This window comes from Platalea leucorodia (genome assembly GCF_965183815.1).
Source record: "Platalea leucorodia genome assembly, chromosome: 19".
Classification (NCBI taxonomy): Eukaryota; Metazoa; Chordata; class Aves; order Pelecaniformes; family Threskiornithidae; genus Platalea; species Platalea leucorodia.
The window spans coordinates 6,344,962-6,359,993 of record NC_138841.1 but is presented as its reverse complement, the minus strand read 5'-3'; the positions used below and the strand labels follow the sequence as shown (position 1 = coordinate 6,359,993).

Below are 15,032 nucleotides of genomic sequence, written 5' to 3'. Positions count from 1 at the left end.
AGAGGTCCTCTGCCATTGATGGAGACCTCTGGCTCCTTGGAGCGTGGCAGTCGGTGATGCTGGGGGCACCTCACACTCTGGCCCCCACGTCCATGGACCCATGGGGGGAACCTGGGCACGGCAGCAAAGGGGTGCCCTGGTGGGAGTGAAGCTGCTGAGAACCAGAGGAGCCCAGGGCAATGTGATTTCTGCAGCTCCAAAGCTGGGAATTTTCAAGCCCTTTCTTTCCCCTCCATAACCAGGGAGAGGTGAGCTGGGCTGGGACATGGGAAGAGATAGGAAAAGGCATCCCATGGCAACGCCAGCACCCACAGAGTTATGAACCCACCATCCCCACAGAGCAAAGGGTCCGTCTCCAACTCCCAATGCTACCAAAGAGGGAAAAGAAAACCCCCAGAGCACACTCTGCAATAAGTACCCTTTGCTGCCCCAGTGTCTCCCAATGGACCCCAGCAGCACCCACCACCTCTGCAAGCTGCACCCAGGGAGCTGGGTCCCCTCCATGTGTCTTTTCTCTCCTTTTACTTCGGCTTTGAGTCATTTTTCCCTCTTTTCTCCCGCCTGTCTTCTGTGCAAGGCAGAGGCAAGTCTCTCCCAGCCCGCTTGTCTCGTCTCCCCCATCGCTCCCTACCACCCTCCCTGTGCCGCCAAAGCCTTTTGACCCAAACTTTGCGGGCTAATGCAGCCACCTCCATGGCCCAGGGGAGCAGAGAGGTACCTGCGCCCGTCTGGGGGTGAGTGGGGGACGGCTGCAGGCCACCGTGTTGGTGCTGATGTTGCCACAGGGGCATTTGCCCACCCCCATATGTCTGCCTCAGGTTTAGCTGTGGGCAGGGTCTATTGTTGGTCACATTTGAGCAGGGGGTGGCTGGAGATGGCCCATCACCCCCGCCCAGCTCTGTGGTCCCTATGGATGCTGGCAGCCACACTGCCAGTCCCAGCTCTGCAGCAGGATCTTCCAGGGCTGAAGTGGTGGTGGGAAGAGTTAAATTGAGTTAATTGGGATTCCTTTTCTTATCAGCATCCCTTGTTCACCAGTCTCCCATTGGAAACATTTCTTATGACCCTTCCCCTGTCCCCGGGAGAGTCGTGCCCCTCCAGCGTCACAGACGGGCAAAGAGACTGCAGCAAGGTCCCGCAGGGGCTGGAAGGGTGTGCGGAAAGGAAAAGGACCTTGGGTGGGTGAGATTTATGGGTGGCTCTTTAGCTGGCTATGGAGAGCAATGCTGTGCACATGTAGCACGGGCAATGGGGCTGCTGGGTGTCCCCTTCGCCCACCACTGCCACCAGCTCAGTTTAGCCTGGAAAAAGCTCCTCCATTTCTCTTGAGAGGAAGAGGAGGGCAGCAAAGAAGGGTGGGAGGAAAAATTAGAGGAGATGAGGGGCTCAGCCTCCCACATTTTGTAAGTGCTCCTGGCTCAGACTACACCCGGCAAAACGGGAAGAGCAAAGGCAAGGACAGGAGCAAATCCCTCCCTTGGACCTCATCATGATGGAGGGGCCCTGGACGTCCTCTCAGCCCCCTCGAGGTGAAGAACCCTAAATCCCCTATCATTAGTGCTTGAGGATGCTGCAACCCCAGGCTGGCACAGAGAGGCCCCCCGCCCTGCCCCATGCCCATGGTCCTTTTGCACTGCAGTAGCTTGGCCTGGGGTGAGGGCTGCTGTTTACTGAGCACAGGTCTGATTCCCACTTGCATCGTATTTCTGCAAGAGGCTGCTTTCCTGGAACTGATGCCTTTGCCTGATCCTTGCTAAGGTGCCCAGAAACCTGACAACTGGGATGCTCATAAATTAAAAGGCATGTGGATGATTGCTTTCAGAAAAAACATCTAGTGGATTTTTCCACTCCATGCTCTCCGGACCTTTCCCGGGGAGAGCTCATTAAAAGTGGATGCTGTTACCCACTCCGGTCCCCTGTGGGGTTACAAACACAGTCTTTGCCCTGTAGGACTGCATTAAGAGTCTGGAAAGGGCACAGTGTGCAGCATGACACAGTCTTGGAGATGCTGCTTCTCCCCTGTGTTAGCAAACCCCTGGCTAACACAGCCCGCTCCCAGCCCCTGCCCCCCAAGGCTCCCACTGGCCAAAGCCACATGCTGAGATGGCAGGGACATCAAGGGGGCCAGGACATCCCCATCAGTGTCCAAGGCCAGGTGTGAGCATGCCAGGGGAAGACCTGCTCTCGACCTGCCAACAGGACTGCAACATCCATCCCGGTGGCATCATCGCTAACCCCAACCACCTCAATAAACCAGCCTGACCATCAGCTGGGATATAAAAATTAATCCGACAATGCCCTCTGATGGTGGAAACAATGTCTGGTGTGGACAGTGCTGCACTGGTGCTGAGCCCCTGGGAACAGCAATACCCCATGGACCTCAGCTTGGGCATGGAGAGTAGGTGGCTGGGAGCAGCCAGGGACAAAGCAGAGGGGCTGCAGGAGAGATGCTGGCACTGCCTGGCTTTGCTCTCCAGTGGCACCAAGGGCGGGCTGGGCTCAGATCTGCAGATGCCTGGGCTGAATTTGCACCCACGTTTGCAGTGCCAGGGCCTGCCAGGATATGCCTTTCTCAGGGCAGGACCCAGGTCTGGCCCCATGACCGAGCTGGCACATGGCTGGGAGAGCTCCTGCCCTCACCCACGTGCCAGACCCGTCAGCCCGAGAGGGAGGTTGTGCTGGCGGAGGAGGTACACCGCACTGCTGACCCCTGGTTAACGATGCGCTTAGTCAACTTGATGGATCTGTCTGGGCTCTCTGTTAATAAACAGCATCTGACCCGAGCTGTCTCAGAGCTTAAGTAGCGAGTCATCTTTCTGCACATGAGCTATCAGTAGCTAACGGGGCCAATTCCTCCTCCTCCAGATAATGCATCAGCATGTCCTGCCCCCGCCGTCTCAGGCCATGGGGAGGGGATGCTGGTGGCAGTGCGTGGCTGGATCATTGCATCACTGGCGTGGATAAAGAAATTGTGCTTCGATGAAGAAGCATCAACATGCCACAGTTTTGATGTTGATATTTATTTTCCCCCCAGCCAGAATCATTTTCCAGCTCCAGAAGGAAACTTTTCCCCATCCTCCTCTTCCTCCTTGTTGGGGTGCTTCTGGTTTAGTCATCTTCATATGTGTTTTATGAAGATGGCCCTTTCTTTCCAAGCTCAAAAACCATCTCCTCCAGCCGTGGTGCAGTGGGATACTATATGAACCCCTTACATCCCTGGCAGCTCTCTCCCTTCTACCTCCCCCCACCCAAGTCAACCCCACAACAAGCAGGACAGAGTGGTTTGGGGTTTTTTATTAGGACCAAAGCCCCTCAGATGGGCTTGTTTTATTGTCACAGCTAAGGACACATTCAGAGAGGACCATGCCATGGCAGGCTGAGGTGCAGGCCCCCCGAGCACTGCCAGGGAGAGGGCAGGCCAGCAGGCAGCAAAGGCCATGGCCAGGAGCATCACCACGTGCCACGCTACTGCACAGCAGCTGCAGCATCCACCTGGGGGAAAGGAAAGAGATCTGAGTCCTGTGAGGGCACCACCGCCGAGAGACCAGTGCTCAGGGATGAGATGGGAAACCACATCCCAGCCACGGCTCTAATGCAAGCTGAACACAGCCCAGCTCTTCCACCCTCTCCTCCCCCCCGCCCAAAATTCAGGTGGAACCCTTTAACTCTGCTTTTCCACCCCACAGCCCCGTTTCACACCCCTTTATACCTGCCCCCAGCCCCAGCACCTGCCCCTCATGTGCATCCAGCCCCTGGTGTCCCAGGTCTCTGAGCCCTGCCTGCAAACTGGGGCTTTGCCCACCATGCTGCCTGCGCATCTGCCGTGCACATCAGTCTCCACCTGCATCTTCATCCTCCTGGCCGTATTTACAGCCCTCCCTCCACCTTGCAAAGGGGCAGGTTTCTCTCAGGCTCTGCAGCATCCCACCCCACCAGTGCATCTCCAACCATGGGATGAGGAAGACCTGAGCTGGGGCTCCATCAGCAGGTGACAAGGGCTAATCCAGGACACTCAACCCACTCCATCCCCCGCAGCCCCAACCCAGACCTACCTCGCTCTTCCTCTTGTCCTCCAATCTGTCCTCACTGGGGCACTGCAGGAGAGCACAGGAGAGAGAAACACCCTGAACGCGCCTTGTCTTACTCCCCTTTTGATACCCAAAAGTGAGCCAGGGCATAACCAACCCGCTCATGCGCGCACACTAACGTGCACCTACACACACCATCCCTGCGCACACGTGCTCCGAGCAATCACGCGTACCACCACCCCTGCCTGCTCCTGGCCAGCTTGCCCCCAAGATCCCAGCCTGGGAGACTCCCAGGTGCTTTGCGTTCCCAGCACAACAACAAGCTCATCCTCCTGGCTGACTTCACCGAGCTGCCTGCATGGCTGCACTGACAGCCCTGCCTGCAGGGCAGCGTGGCCGGGGCCGGCTGGGTCAGCGCTCGCTGCACCGCCTGGAAGCCCTGGCACCAGCTGCCACAGAGCCAAACACCGACCCTGTGCCATGCCAGCAGCCCTGCAGCTTCAGCAGGGACCGAGGGTGCTGGGCGCCTGCCGGATCAGAGCCCTGCCTGCGTGGGAAGTAGGGCAGAGCCTGTCTCGGGGCAAGCGTGTGCCGGGAAGCCACGGGAGGAGAAATAATAAAAATGATGTGTCTAAGGACACACCGCCACTTGAGGAACACGCGTATAGCGTGTGGGCATGCATCCTCCCGCATGCCGAGGCGGGACTGCAGCAGACAGAGGAGGTGCCTGCGGCCGGCAAAGCGGGGCACCTCCATGCAAGGGCTGGGCCGGGTGCTGTGCTGAGGCAGGGAAATGTGAGCTGGAAATTCTGCGCAGGATCCCAAGACATAAATCAGAACAACCCAGGTGCAAGTGGAGGGGGTTCAGCACAGCCCCCGCACACATGGCTTGTGGATGGCTTGGGACACAAGTGCTGGTGGACACAGTGAGGAGCAAGCGACCGTCCCAGCCTCCACCAGCACCTCTGGTCCTTTGGCTCTGCAGCTGCTGGTTTCCTCCCCATTTTTTGGCCACAAATGAGGAAAGGTGATTTCAAGATGATTCAAGACCATAAACCCAAGAAGCCCGAAGCTGCAGCTCCACAGGGCTGCCCAGCGTCCTTAGGCTTCCCCATCACCAGGATCAACACAAAACAGGGACAAACCCCACCACTGTGAAAGTGAGAACAGGGAAAGGCAGGCAAGGAGACCTGCTCCTCTATCTCCTCGGCCAGTCTTACCTTTCACATCAAGTTTGCAGTCTACTGAGGCTTCCCCCAAGGGGTTCACAGCTTTGCAGGTGTAGATGCCCCCATCGAAAGGGCTGGGCTTGCGGATTTCCAGGGAGCAGACACCCTGATCGATCATTGCTATATATTTGGGGTCTTCCCGTATCTCCATCTGATTTTTCATCCAGATGATTTTGGGCTGGAAGGCAGCAGGATTTATTTGTTTGTTTAAAGCAGGGAGAGAAATGAGAAATCGAACTGCCCCCAAAATGCAGCCGCCTCCCTCTGCCTTTGCCTTGGCCCTGCCTGAAGCTGGTGGCCATGGTGGGATTCACAGTCAGAAGTAGTTTGAAGAGCTAAATCTCCCATTCTTGAGCCCCAACGGCTACCCCAGTGCAGAAGGAAACAGGACATGGCTTGAATTAAGACCAGTCTCCCATCTCCATGCAAGAACACCCCAAACTTGCCCCAGTTTGACTGAGGGCAGCTGCAGCCCCCTAACCTCATCCAACCCTAACCCAACATGACCAGCCATCTCCCAACACCTCCAGTCACCTTGCAAAAACCCCACTGGTGGCTGCCCACACACAGAGGAGATGCTGTCCATGGCGGAAGCACTGACCTGGGGGAAGCCTCGGACGGAGCAGAAGAGATGTGTGCTGTAGCCCCGGGTGGTGGTTCGGTCTGTCAGGGGCTGGGTGAACTTTGGAGGCTCCATCATGTCCCGTTGGGGGATCTTCTCTGGCTGGTAAGCAGTTTCTAAGAAAATAATTAATTCTAGGTTGAGGCAGAGCTCGGGCTCCTGGGCTGACCAGCACATGGCCACAGGGATTCAGCCCAAGGTACCCCAAAATACTTTTGCTCCCTCCCATGACAAGCCAAGCAGCATCGAGCCTGACCCGAGGACCTGGTCTTCAGCTCAGACCAGCCCTGTCTATAAATCCCTTCTCATCCAACCATGCCATGTTAGTACCCAGTCCCTGCGGGGGACGGGGGAGATGCCCGTCTGCAAACCAACACCGTGATACATGCTATGTGCAGCATGTTGGGTACAGGCCAGGCACCTCTCTGGATCTCCTACTCCATCCCCAAAATTCAGTGCACAGAAATAAGAGCTCTGCAGGTGGCAGAGACCCCAGCTCACTGTGTGTTACCAGGGAGCAGGATGGAAATAGATGGAGGGAGACCGGCACTGAGGGATACTGATTTGGAGATTTGGCCCCAAGATGGGCCACTGCAGGGGTCCCTTCCTCTGCTGGCCCTGAGCTGCAGGGCCAAAGACAGGGCTGTTCCTCACCCCTCCCGGCTCCTGCTTCGATCTCACCCCGGGCATGTCCATGCCTTGATCCCTCCCAGGGGGCTGACCATGGCACAAGCCTTCCCCAAAGGACAAAGGAGGTGTAGAAGGAGGGCAGGGGACCTCTGAACCTCTGCCTTGGGGATGCACAGCCTCACCCCTGCAGGGCTCATCCTGGGGACCAGCCCAGCAGCATCACCACAACACCGAGGAAGCCCCATTAGCCCCAACGGGGACAGGACCCCTTTGCCCACCATCACCCCAACCCCTTCCCCAGGGCATTGTCCCCACTTGTCTTCTTGATGTGGGCCACCCCGGAGGCCACAGCTGCTTTCTCGCTGAGCCCACAGGCGTTTTCCGCGAACACCCGGAAGGAGTAGGTATTGCCAATGATGAGGTCGGAGATGGTGCAGCTGGTGCGGGTGCAGCGCTCCAGCGCCGTGAACCATTTCTGGGAGGTAAAAAGAGGAGTGGTGAGGAAAGGCAGGCTGTCCAAAGGATGGAGAAGGCATGGGGAGAAACAGGGGTGTGTGGCTCTCCCTCTCCCATCAGGGCATCCCCAGCACCAGGGCACGGGGGCCCAGGAGTGCCCAGACTCACCCCGCTCTTCTTGTCTGACTTCTGCACTATGTAGCCCTTGATCTCGGAGTTCCCGTTGTCCACTGGGGGGGTCCACTCCAGGGCCACGTTAAAGCCCCACACATCCACCAGCTTCAGGTTCTGGGGGGGGCCCGGTGGCTCTGCAAATACAAACCTCACAGGGTAGCATCCTAATTTGCTCCCCTCACATTCTGTGCCTTGACCTTGCTTTTGATCTCTTCTCACCCTGTTGCAGCACATGAGGGATGAGAAGATGTGATGGGCATGGGCTGGCAGAAACCCTGCATCCCCAACCAGAGAGTTCACCTCCGTGATCCTGGAGAAGATCCCACTGGAAGAAGGACCCCAGAGTCCCTCGCCTTGCTGCAGGCCCTGTCCTATCCCACTCAGAACAAGAGTTACCCCCAACCAAGGGGCAGAAATGAGCCCCAGAGCAACGCTGCAGGGTCCCAACCCCAGCCTTACCAATCACTCGGATGTCCAGGGTAGCCTTGTCCTCTGCTCCGTTTATCCGCACAGTGAGCTCGTACTTGCCCGAATCGCTGCGCTGTGCCTTGCGGATGTAGAAGATGGTGTCCTTCTCCGTGTTGTGGATGTTGATGTGGCTGGTGTCCAGGGGCTGGCCACCCTTGGTCCAGATCACCTCGGGCTGTGGCTTTCCCTGGAGCAATCCGCAGAGGCAGGTTAGGAGCCACTCGAGCGCACGGTCCCAATGGGTCCTGCTGGGAAGGATGGGTGGGCAGAGCCACCCCGCTTTGTCCAGGCAGCAGTGGCCTAGATATGGCCTCTCCCATCCAGCAGTCCCCAGGGAAGAAACTACAGCCGATCCCTGCCAGCCCCAGTGACGGGAAGCCATCAGGCTCCAGGGATGATGCTGGAACATGCTGGTCCCCCAAAGTTCTCATGGAGCAAGCCCAGCTTTACTTGCCTAGGGCATTGCAGGCAGAGCTGTGCTCTGCTTGCCCAGGCACTGAGCCCAGGTTCAAGCCTAGCAGCAGGGGCTTGAATTCAGTATCCAGGGCCAATTCACGCCTGGAGCATGGACAGCGCAGGCTCCCAACCGCCTGAGACATGGCATGGACGTGTCCCTCATCTCAGGGCTAGCTTTCTGCCTCTCACTTCCCCCTGCTTGGCCAGCATGTTTCAGGGCTGGTTTTCTCCATCCCAGACACCGTGGTGGAGATGCTTTGGGGATGCCCCAGACAGTATGCAATAGATCAGTTGAGGGGAGAACCTCCAGCTTGGCCCACCAGTGTCAGCATCACACAGCCCTGGGGCTGCCCTGCTCCAAAGGCAACTGCTCTGCCCAAAGGGACCCCCACTGTTGTGCTGTGGGGTCCTCTGGTATGTGGCCAGATCCCTGACAGGCTTGGCCAGGAGCACAAGCTGAACAGGGTCCATGGGCTGAGACAGCAGCGATAGCTAGCCTGTGCCCTGGTGTGTTTGGGGTTGTCCCATTGCCAACACCATCAATAAAGACATAGCATGAGAAAAACGGGAGCTAGGCAGGAATGGGAGAGAGGTTCCCACCCCATCTCCCACCCTTGGCCCATGAGACAGGGGGACCAGGACAAGCCAGCCCACAGTTGGCCCCAGGCATGTCATGGTGGCTAGAAAAGCCACTGCAGAAGCTAACCTGCAGTGAAAACGCCTGGGCGATTAAATCCGAAATCATCCACCTACCTGGAAAGGGATCATCATGTTCACAGCATCCCCAACATGCCTGACATAAGTCTGCCGCAGGTGACGGGGCATGCGGATCCTCGGGAGCTCTGGGGACCAGAAAGTCGGGCTGTGGGCGCCAAGGAAGTCACAGCCCCCAACTAGGTGACTCACCCCACGCATCCCCCTGCTTGGCCATCAAGAAATCCCACCCAGAAACAGGGCCACCTCTTCCCTCTCATCTCCCGGACAGTGCTTGCTTCCCTGCAGGGCCATGCTAGCCTATCCCATTGCCTGCACCCCAAAATTATATCCATCCTTAAGATACCAGGACACCAACCCAACAGCACCACCCCAATGGACCATTCACCCCCTTCATTATAGCCAGGCTATGGAGACCAACATGGGCTTAACCAGAAGAAACACAGCACAGCCTACATGGTAGCAAGGCAGAGGACAGCATCTCCGAGTTAGGAAATATTTCTCCCCCAGCTCAGAAGGCAGACTTCCCAGAGGCACACAACCCAACTTCCAGCAAGGACAAGGCTCGCCAGACCTCCACCTTCGCTGTGCGCTCAAGGCCATCGAGAGACCAAGGTGGTGCATGGTTACTCACAGCAGAGCTGTGAAAGCCCCAGGCTTAAAATGAAGGCTGACGTCCCCAAGGGAACATAACAAAGATAAGCAAAAAACCCACTGGAGAATGCTGATGGAGCGTGTGTCTCCTGCCTGGGGTGAAAATAGCAGCCATGTAACCCTACCGGCTCGGTGCCACTCGGTGATCCTTCTGGAGAGGCATTGGGTTTACGTGAGCCCCTCATAAAAGAGCTGTGTGTCTCTGCCTGGATTAAACGTGCTGGAGCTTAGCTCTGGGGAGGGGGCACGGCCAGAATTAAACAGGGACTGAGCAATGGCTAAACAGCTGTGAGCGTGAAACGCCGGCGGTGGGCTGGGGAGGGCAAGGAGATGCCCGGCGGTCCCAGATGGCCCCACCGACAGCTGAGACAGTCTCTCCTCTGCTCTTGCTGCTATTCACTCCAGGGATCCACGCATCGATGCTGCCACTTGGGCTCATCAGTCTCAGCGGGGCAGAGAAACCTGACCTCAATGGAGGAATGTTAATTCATGGGTGTTTTCCCCAGCTCACGCGTGCCTTGCTCAGCCGGGGAGGGCTGGCCGAGGTCGGTGGCCCAGGTGACGTGCTGCCGCGAGTGGGAAGGCATTTTTCCTGCCCCAGCTCTCTGCAAAACGCGCCTCCCACACCGAGTCTTCATCTGGTTTCTCCTCGTCTCTCTCCACTTCCCAAACCCACTCGTCCCACCTGTTTTTAAACTCTCTGCTGTCTGTATTGCTGCTATTTAAAATCCCTTGTGATGCTATAAATGAACCAGTGAGAGGTACAAAATGCGGTCCAGAATAAAATGTGAAGACCAGAAGGTAACAGACAGGGCAGAGAGGAGCGGACTCGCACACCCGACACACACCAGTGCCGCTGGGGTGGACACGGGGAGGCAGAGGGACACTGAGGGCTAATTTGTTCCTCAGCAAAGCCAAGCAGTGTGCACAGGGCTGTATTGCAAATGAAATGCAAAAGTAGGCAAGTGCCGTTTGCTGATGAAGAGTTTCAGTTAGCAAAAAGGAAAGACGGAAGAAAAAAACCCACTAGCGTGGAGCAAGAGCAAGTTGCGCGTGGGTCTTTCAGCTCTTTGGGTTTTACTCAACTTTGGGTTGAGTGGGTATCTCAGCTAACACACATGGCTGAGACACAGCTCAGGCAGCGGGGACACGGGGTTTGAACTGGGGGGTGCAGCACGGGACTGGAAGTGGGAAACACGAGCTGTGTATTTGGCATCTCATGCCAGTCCCCCATGCCTCAGTTTCCCCAGTCCCACAAGCATGGTGAGATCTGGAGGTGAACATGGCAGCAGACACCACCATGTTCACCTCCTCCGAGCAAACTGAGAGGATGAACCCTGCAGGACCCTTTCCAGATGCTGATAGCCTTCTCCAAGCCTTTTCCTATGAAAAGCTGATGGTTCCTGGAATAACTTTTGTTATTATTATTACTGTTTTTAAGCAGCTAAAAAATCTGACGTGCTCTTTGAGTAATAGGCAGACTTGTGCATTAATAATTCCTTGTAAAGGGAAAATAGGTCTGTATTTGCTGTTTGATAAGTGAAAACCAACCTTGCAATCATACATCAGCCTCAGCACATTCGCAGCACCCTGGGAGGAATGCGAGTCTTGCTAAGCATGGGAGCAAGTCATTCATTAGCGAGTTCAGCATGATTAAAGTTCCCATGCTCCAGACTACCAGCTCTTGACTTTCCTTAGCTGAATAAACAAAGCCGCCGATGTGCGTGTGATGGCATATTAGAGATGTAAGCATGGCCAAGGGGAGGAGATGTGCTGCAAGTGAGACTGTTTCTGAGCTCTTGAAATGGGAAAATGTGGCTCTGCATTTCGAGTCCTTCACACCCAAAGCTTCACCATCTGCAAGATCAGTGTCTTGAGGCCAGGAAGCTACTCCATCCCACCCCAAGGGAACCGGACACAGTTATTGAGAATAACATCTCGGTCAAAGGCTGGATTGCGACATGTGAGAGGGAAGCGGCCGCTCAGGCTGCAGGGACAGACTGTGATTTCTCTGTAGCACACGGGAATTATGCACGGCTGGAGCAGTACTTACGGAGGATCTCTTTGATGAGGACTGGCTGCTCTAAAGTAGCCGGGACACTGGCACCACTGGCGCTGACAGCCTTCACCCGTATGTGGATCTTGTCACCGGAGCCGAGGTCCTGGATTTTGTACCGGGTGGAAAGAAAAGGCTCCTTGTTCGCAGCTGTCCAGTCTGTACCTACGATGAACCCGGCAGAGCACTTCATGCGTGCAATGGACAGACAGACACACCCCAAAGAGCAGAAACAAGCCACAAGGGATGAAACCCAGAGGCAAAGAACCCCTTGCTTTCAAAGACTGAATGATTTGGGGCACCAGCAGAAAAAGGTATCTTAGAGGGGAGGTTGGGCACCCTGCCCTGCCAAGGAGCGTGGGGTACGAAATGCTGGCAGAAGCTCAGCTGTTGAGCAGGAGGCTATCTGCAAGTAAGAACAGGCATTAGGCCAGCAAACGTGGTCCCTGCTGACCTTCCAGGTGCATTTCTGGAAGTAGTTACGATCCTTTAACCACCCTGCCAGCCAGTCCGCTCCTCTTACTGCCCCAGGATAACTTCTTGGGGCTCACCATGTTCCCCAGCACATCCTCCGCATCAGGCAAGGTCTGCTCATCATCTGCCACCAGCCAGCTAGACCTCTCCAGCTGGTCTTCCTGCTTGGAAGGGGCATCTCAAACTCACCCCACAGCCAAGACGCAGAAGCCCTCCCACATCAGCCAGCTAATACAGCCTTGCAATGTGCCAAGCCTCTTAGGAGGTTTCTCAGTTGGAAAACAGACTGCCCCAGTCACCAAAGGGCTGGGTGTCCCAGGCGGGCAACTAGAGCAACCCACGTGTGCCAGGGTTTGCTAAGCCACCATGTGCACCTTCAAACCAAGGTTTTCCTGTCAGTGCCATCAGACCAGCCAGACCCCACCAGCTCCCCTTTCCCTTCACCACTGGCATTACTCAAACCAGCCCTCACTCAAATCTCACCATATTTTATCCAACCAGGGTCTTGCACCAGCCCAAATACAGCAGTCACAGAGCCCATGTGGTTATTATTGAATGACTAGAGCTCTCCTGTCACCCAGCCAAGCTCAAAGGAAGGTAGGAGAGCATCCAAAACTGTGACCTTTGGGTGGCTGTCAGCCAGCACCCTCCAGGAATGGCTGCATCTTTCCTTGTCCCACTCAAGGGCCTCCTCACACATCCCATCCAGCCATGGTTACCTCTCCAATCCCCAGCCCAATGATGAAAGCTTCCCACAGCCAAGAATGTGTTGATCGTGCCTGCCACAAGCTAAACAGCCAAGGGTCATAGATCAAATTCCCCAAGGCCCACGCACCACCTGGGTCTCCCAAACCACTCCAGCCTCATGCAGCACCCAGCCCACCAGCCCCAGCCTCCCCTTGCAGATCCCCCCAGCCACACAGGTCATTACTCTCACCCCAAAGCCAAGCAGAGCTTCAAGAGAGTGCCCAAAACACAAGTCTTATCCACCTACCCCATTCCACCAACCAGCAATGCAACCGGAGAACCACAGATAATTGTTGCCACCCACCAGCCCACCTCCATCCACCATGGCCATCGTCCTTCCAGCCCCATCTCGCTTGGGCAGGGCTTGCCTGCTGATGCATGTCAGCCCCTCTTGCCCTCTTGCGCTGCCCAGGAACCTTTCGTCCCTCATCATCTTCCCACCTTATCACCATTCCTTCTGCACTTCATTTTGGGCAAACATGGAAGAATTGCATCTTCTTCCTCCTGAGGTCTTGCATCACCATCCCAGCCCCAGGTCTCTGCAGAGCTGGAGCTCATCAGAGACCAGCCTCAGTGGGTATGCTGGTCTCTCCTCCACCCTCTAGCTGGACATGACAGTGACATTAAACCAGCCCCCCACTAAAGACATCACGACTATCTGAAGTCAGTGGGAAGACCCTCTCCTCCATGGAAAAAAAAAAAAAAGACCATTTGAAATGAACCCATTTGGGCAAAGAAAGGGAAATGATGCCCAGGGAAACACGCTGCCGGGTTCTGCCCGGCTCCATCCCACGCCTCCGCAGCAACACACCAGCTCTCCATGCTTACGAGGCAGGAAAGCCCAAGCCTACTTCCATCTTTGCAGATCTCCACCACGTATCCATCCAGGCCCGACCGGCCTGTCTGCTCCGGGGCTTTCCAGGTCAGCGTAACTGAGTTTTCGCTCACTTCTTCCACAGCCAAGGACAAGGGGGAGCTGGGCGGCTCTGTAACAAACCCGGTGAGGTGGTGAGGACAGGGTCTCGAGTACCAGGGCTGTTGGAGGGCAATCACCCAGCTTCCATGTTGGTCTTCAGCCCCCCCATCCTCCTAATCCCCCAGCCCTATTCCACTGCAAAAATATCCTTGATGACTCTATCCCTCCATCCCTTCACCCCGCCACCCTGACATGCTTCCTCCCAGCCTTGCATATCTCCCCTCCCCACCTCAGTGTCCGGCCCGTCCTTACCTGCCTTTGGTTTCTCAGGCTGAGGTTCAGGGGCTGGGGCTTGGGGTTCAGCTGGGGGAGCCGGGGCACCTCCTTCAGGGGCTGGAGTCGCTTCTGCCGTAGGGACGGGAGCAGGCTCATCTGCGGGAGCTGTGGGCTGCTCCGCGGCGGGGGGATGCTCAGGGGCTGGGCTGGGCTGGGGCTCTTCAGCAGCCGGGGCTGGCACTGGTTCTTCCTTTGGGGTTGGCGCTGGCTCTTTCTTCGGAGCTGCCGGAGCCGGGTCTGTGGCTGGAGGTGCGGTTTTGCCGGTCATTGCTGCAAAGCCTGGGGGCTGGGGAAGACGATGTTTTGGGGTCTCTGCTCTGGGATCTCCGCTCTGTTTTGGGGTCCCTGCTCCAGACGAAAGGTTTCTCCTCCAGATCTGGGATCTTGACTCTGAAGCTGGGGTCCCTGCTCTGGACCAGGCGTCTCCACTCTGGACGGACGGTCTCTGCTCTGGGACGGCTGTGCTGGGAGGGGGGAACCAGGTCACTGAGCCAGAACAGGGGCTGGGAGATTTTTATATGCTTCAGCTGGCACTTGTCACCTCCCTGCAAACCAATCTGCCTGCGCAGGCGGGGGCCGCCAGGAATAGCCACCCAGGACCTGCACATTCAGCAGCACGCCCCTACCCCCTCCTATGGCACTGCAACACATGGTCCTGGCCCCCCCTGCCATCCCCCCCGGGCTTGCACGGGACCAGGCAGGCCAGGGCCAGGTCACCTTTCTTTGGGGACATGGCTCCTGTCCCCAGCACCAACACCCCTCTAGCTAAGGGCTTCTCACCCCCCCACTGCCACCTCCTCAGCCACCCACTGCCCCCCCAAGTCCTCCCCCTAGCTTCCCCATTGACCCTGCGCCCCACAAGTCTTCCCCCAGCCCCTGCATTAACACCAGACCGCCCCCCATCCCAATCCTCCCTGTTAATCCTGCACTGACCCCCCCAAACCACCTGCTCCCCCCCATGTCCTCCCATAGTCCCTACTGGAACCACAGACCCCTCTGCTCCCCCATGTCCTCGCCCTGCCTCCACCTCAATCCCCAAACTGATGAGGTTGGAAGGCAACTCTTGGGATCA

The 15,032-nt window shown here is 56.7% G+C and overlaps 1 protein-coding gene across 1 annotated transcript; it reads right to left on the bottom strand.

Annotated features, from left to right (window-relative positions):
• Positions 1-3,294: 3,294 nt before the first annotated feature.
• MYBPH (myosin binding protein H) lies at positions 3,295-14,228 on the bottom strand (the record flags this gene model as incomplete). Its single annotated transcript, XM_082330070.1, has 11 exons — positions 3,295-3,492; positions 4,053-4,094; positions 5,249-5,435; positions 5,859-5,995; positions 6,825-6,984; positions 7,134-7,273; positions 7,599-7,794; positions 8,817-8,905; positions 11,485-11,652; positions 13,560-13,694; positions 13,937-14,228. The coding sequence occupies 10 exons, from the start codon at positions 14,226-14,228 to the stop codon at positions 4,084-4,086; spliced, it is 1,515 nt and encodes a 504-aa protein (XP_082186196.1). The 3' UTR covers positions 3,295-3,492; positions 4,053-4,083.
• Positions 14,229-15,032: the final 804 nt, after the last annotated feature.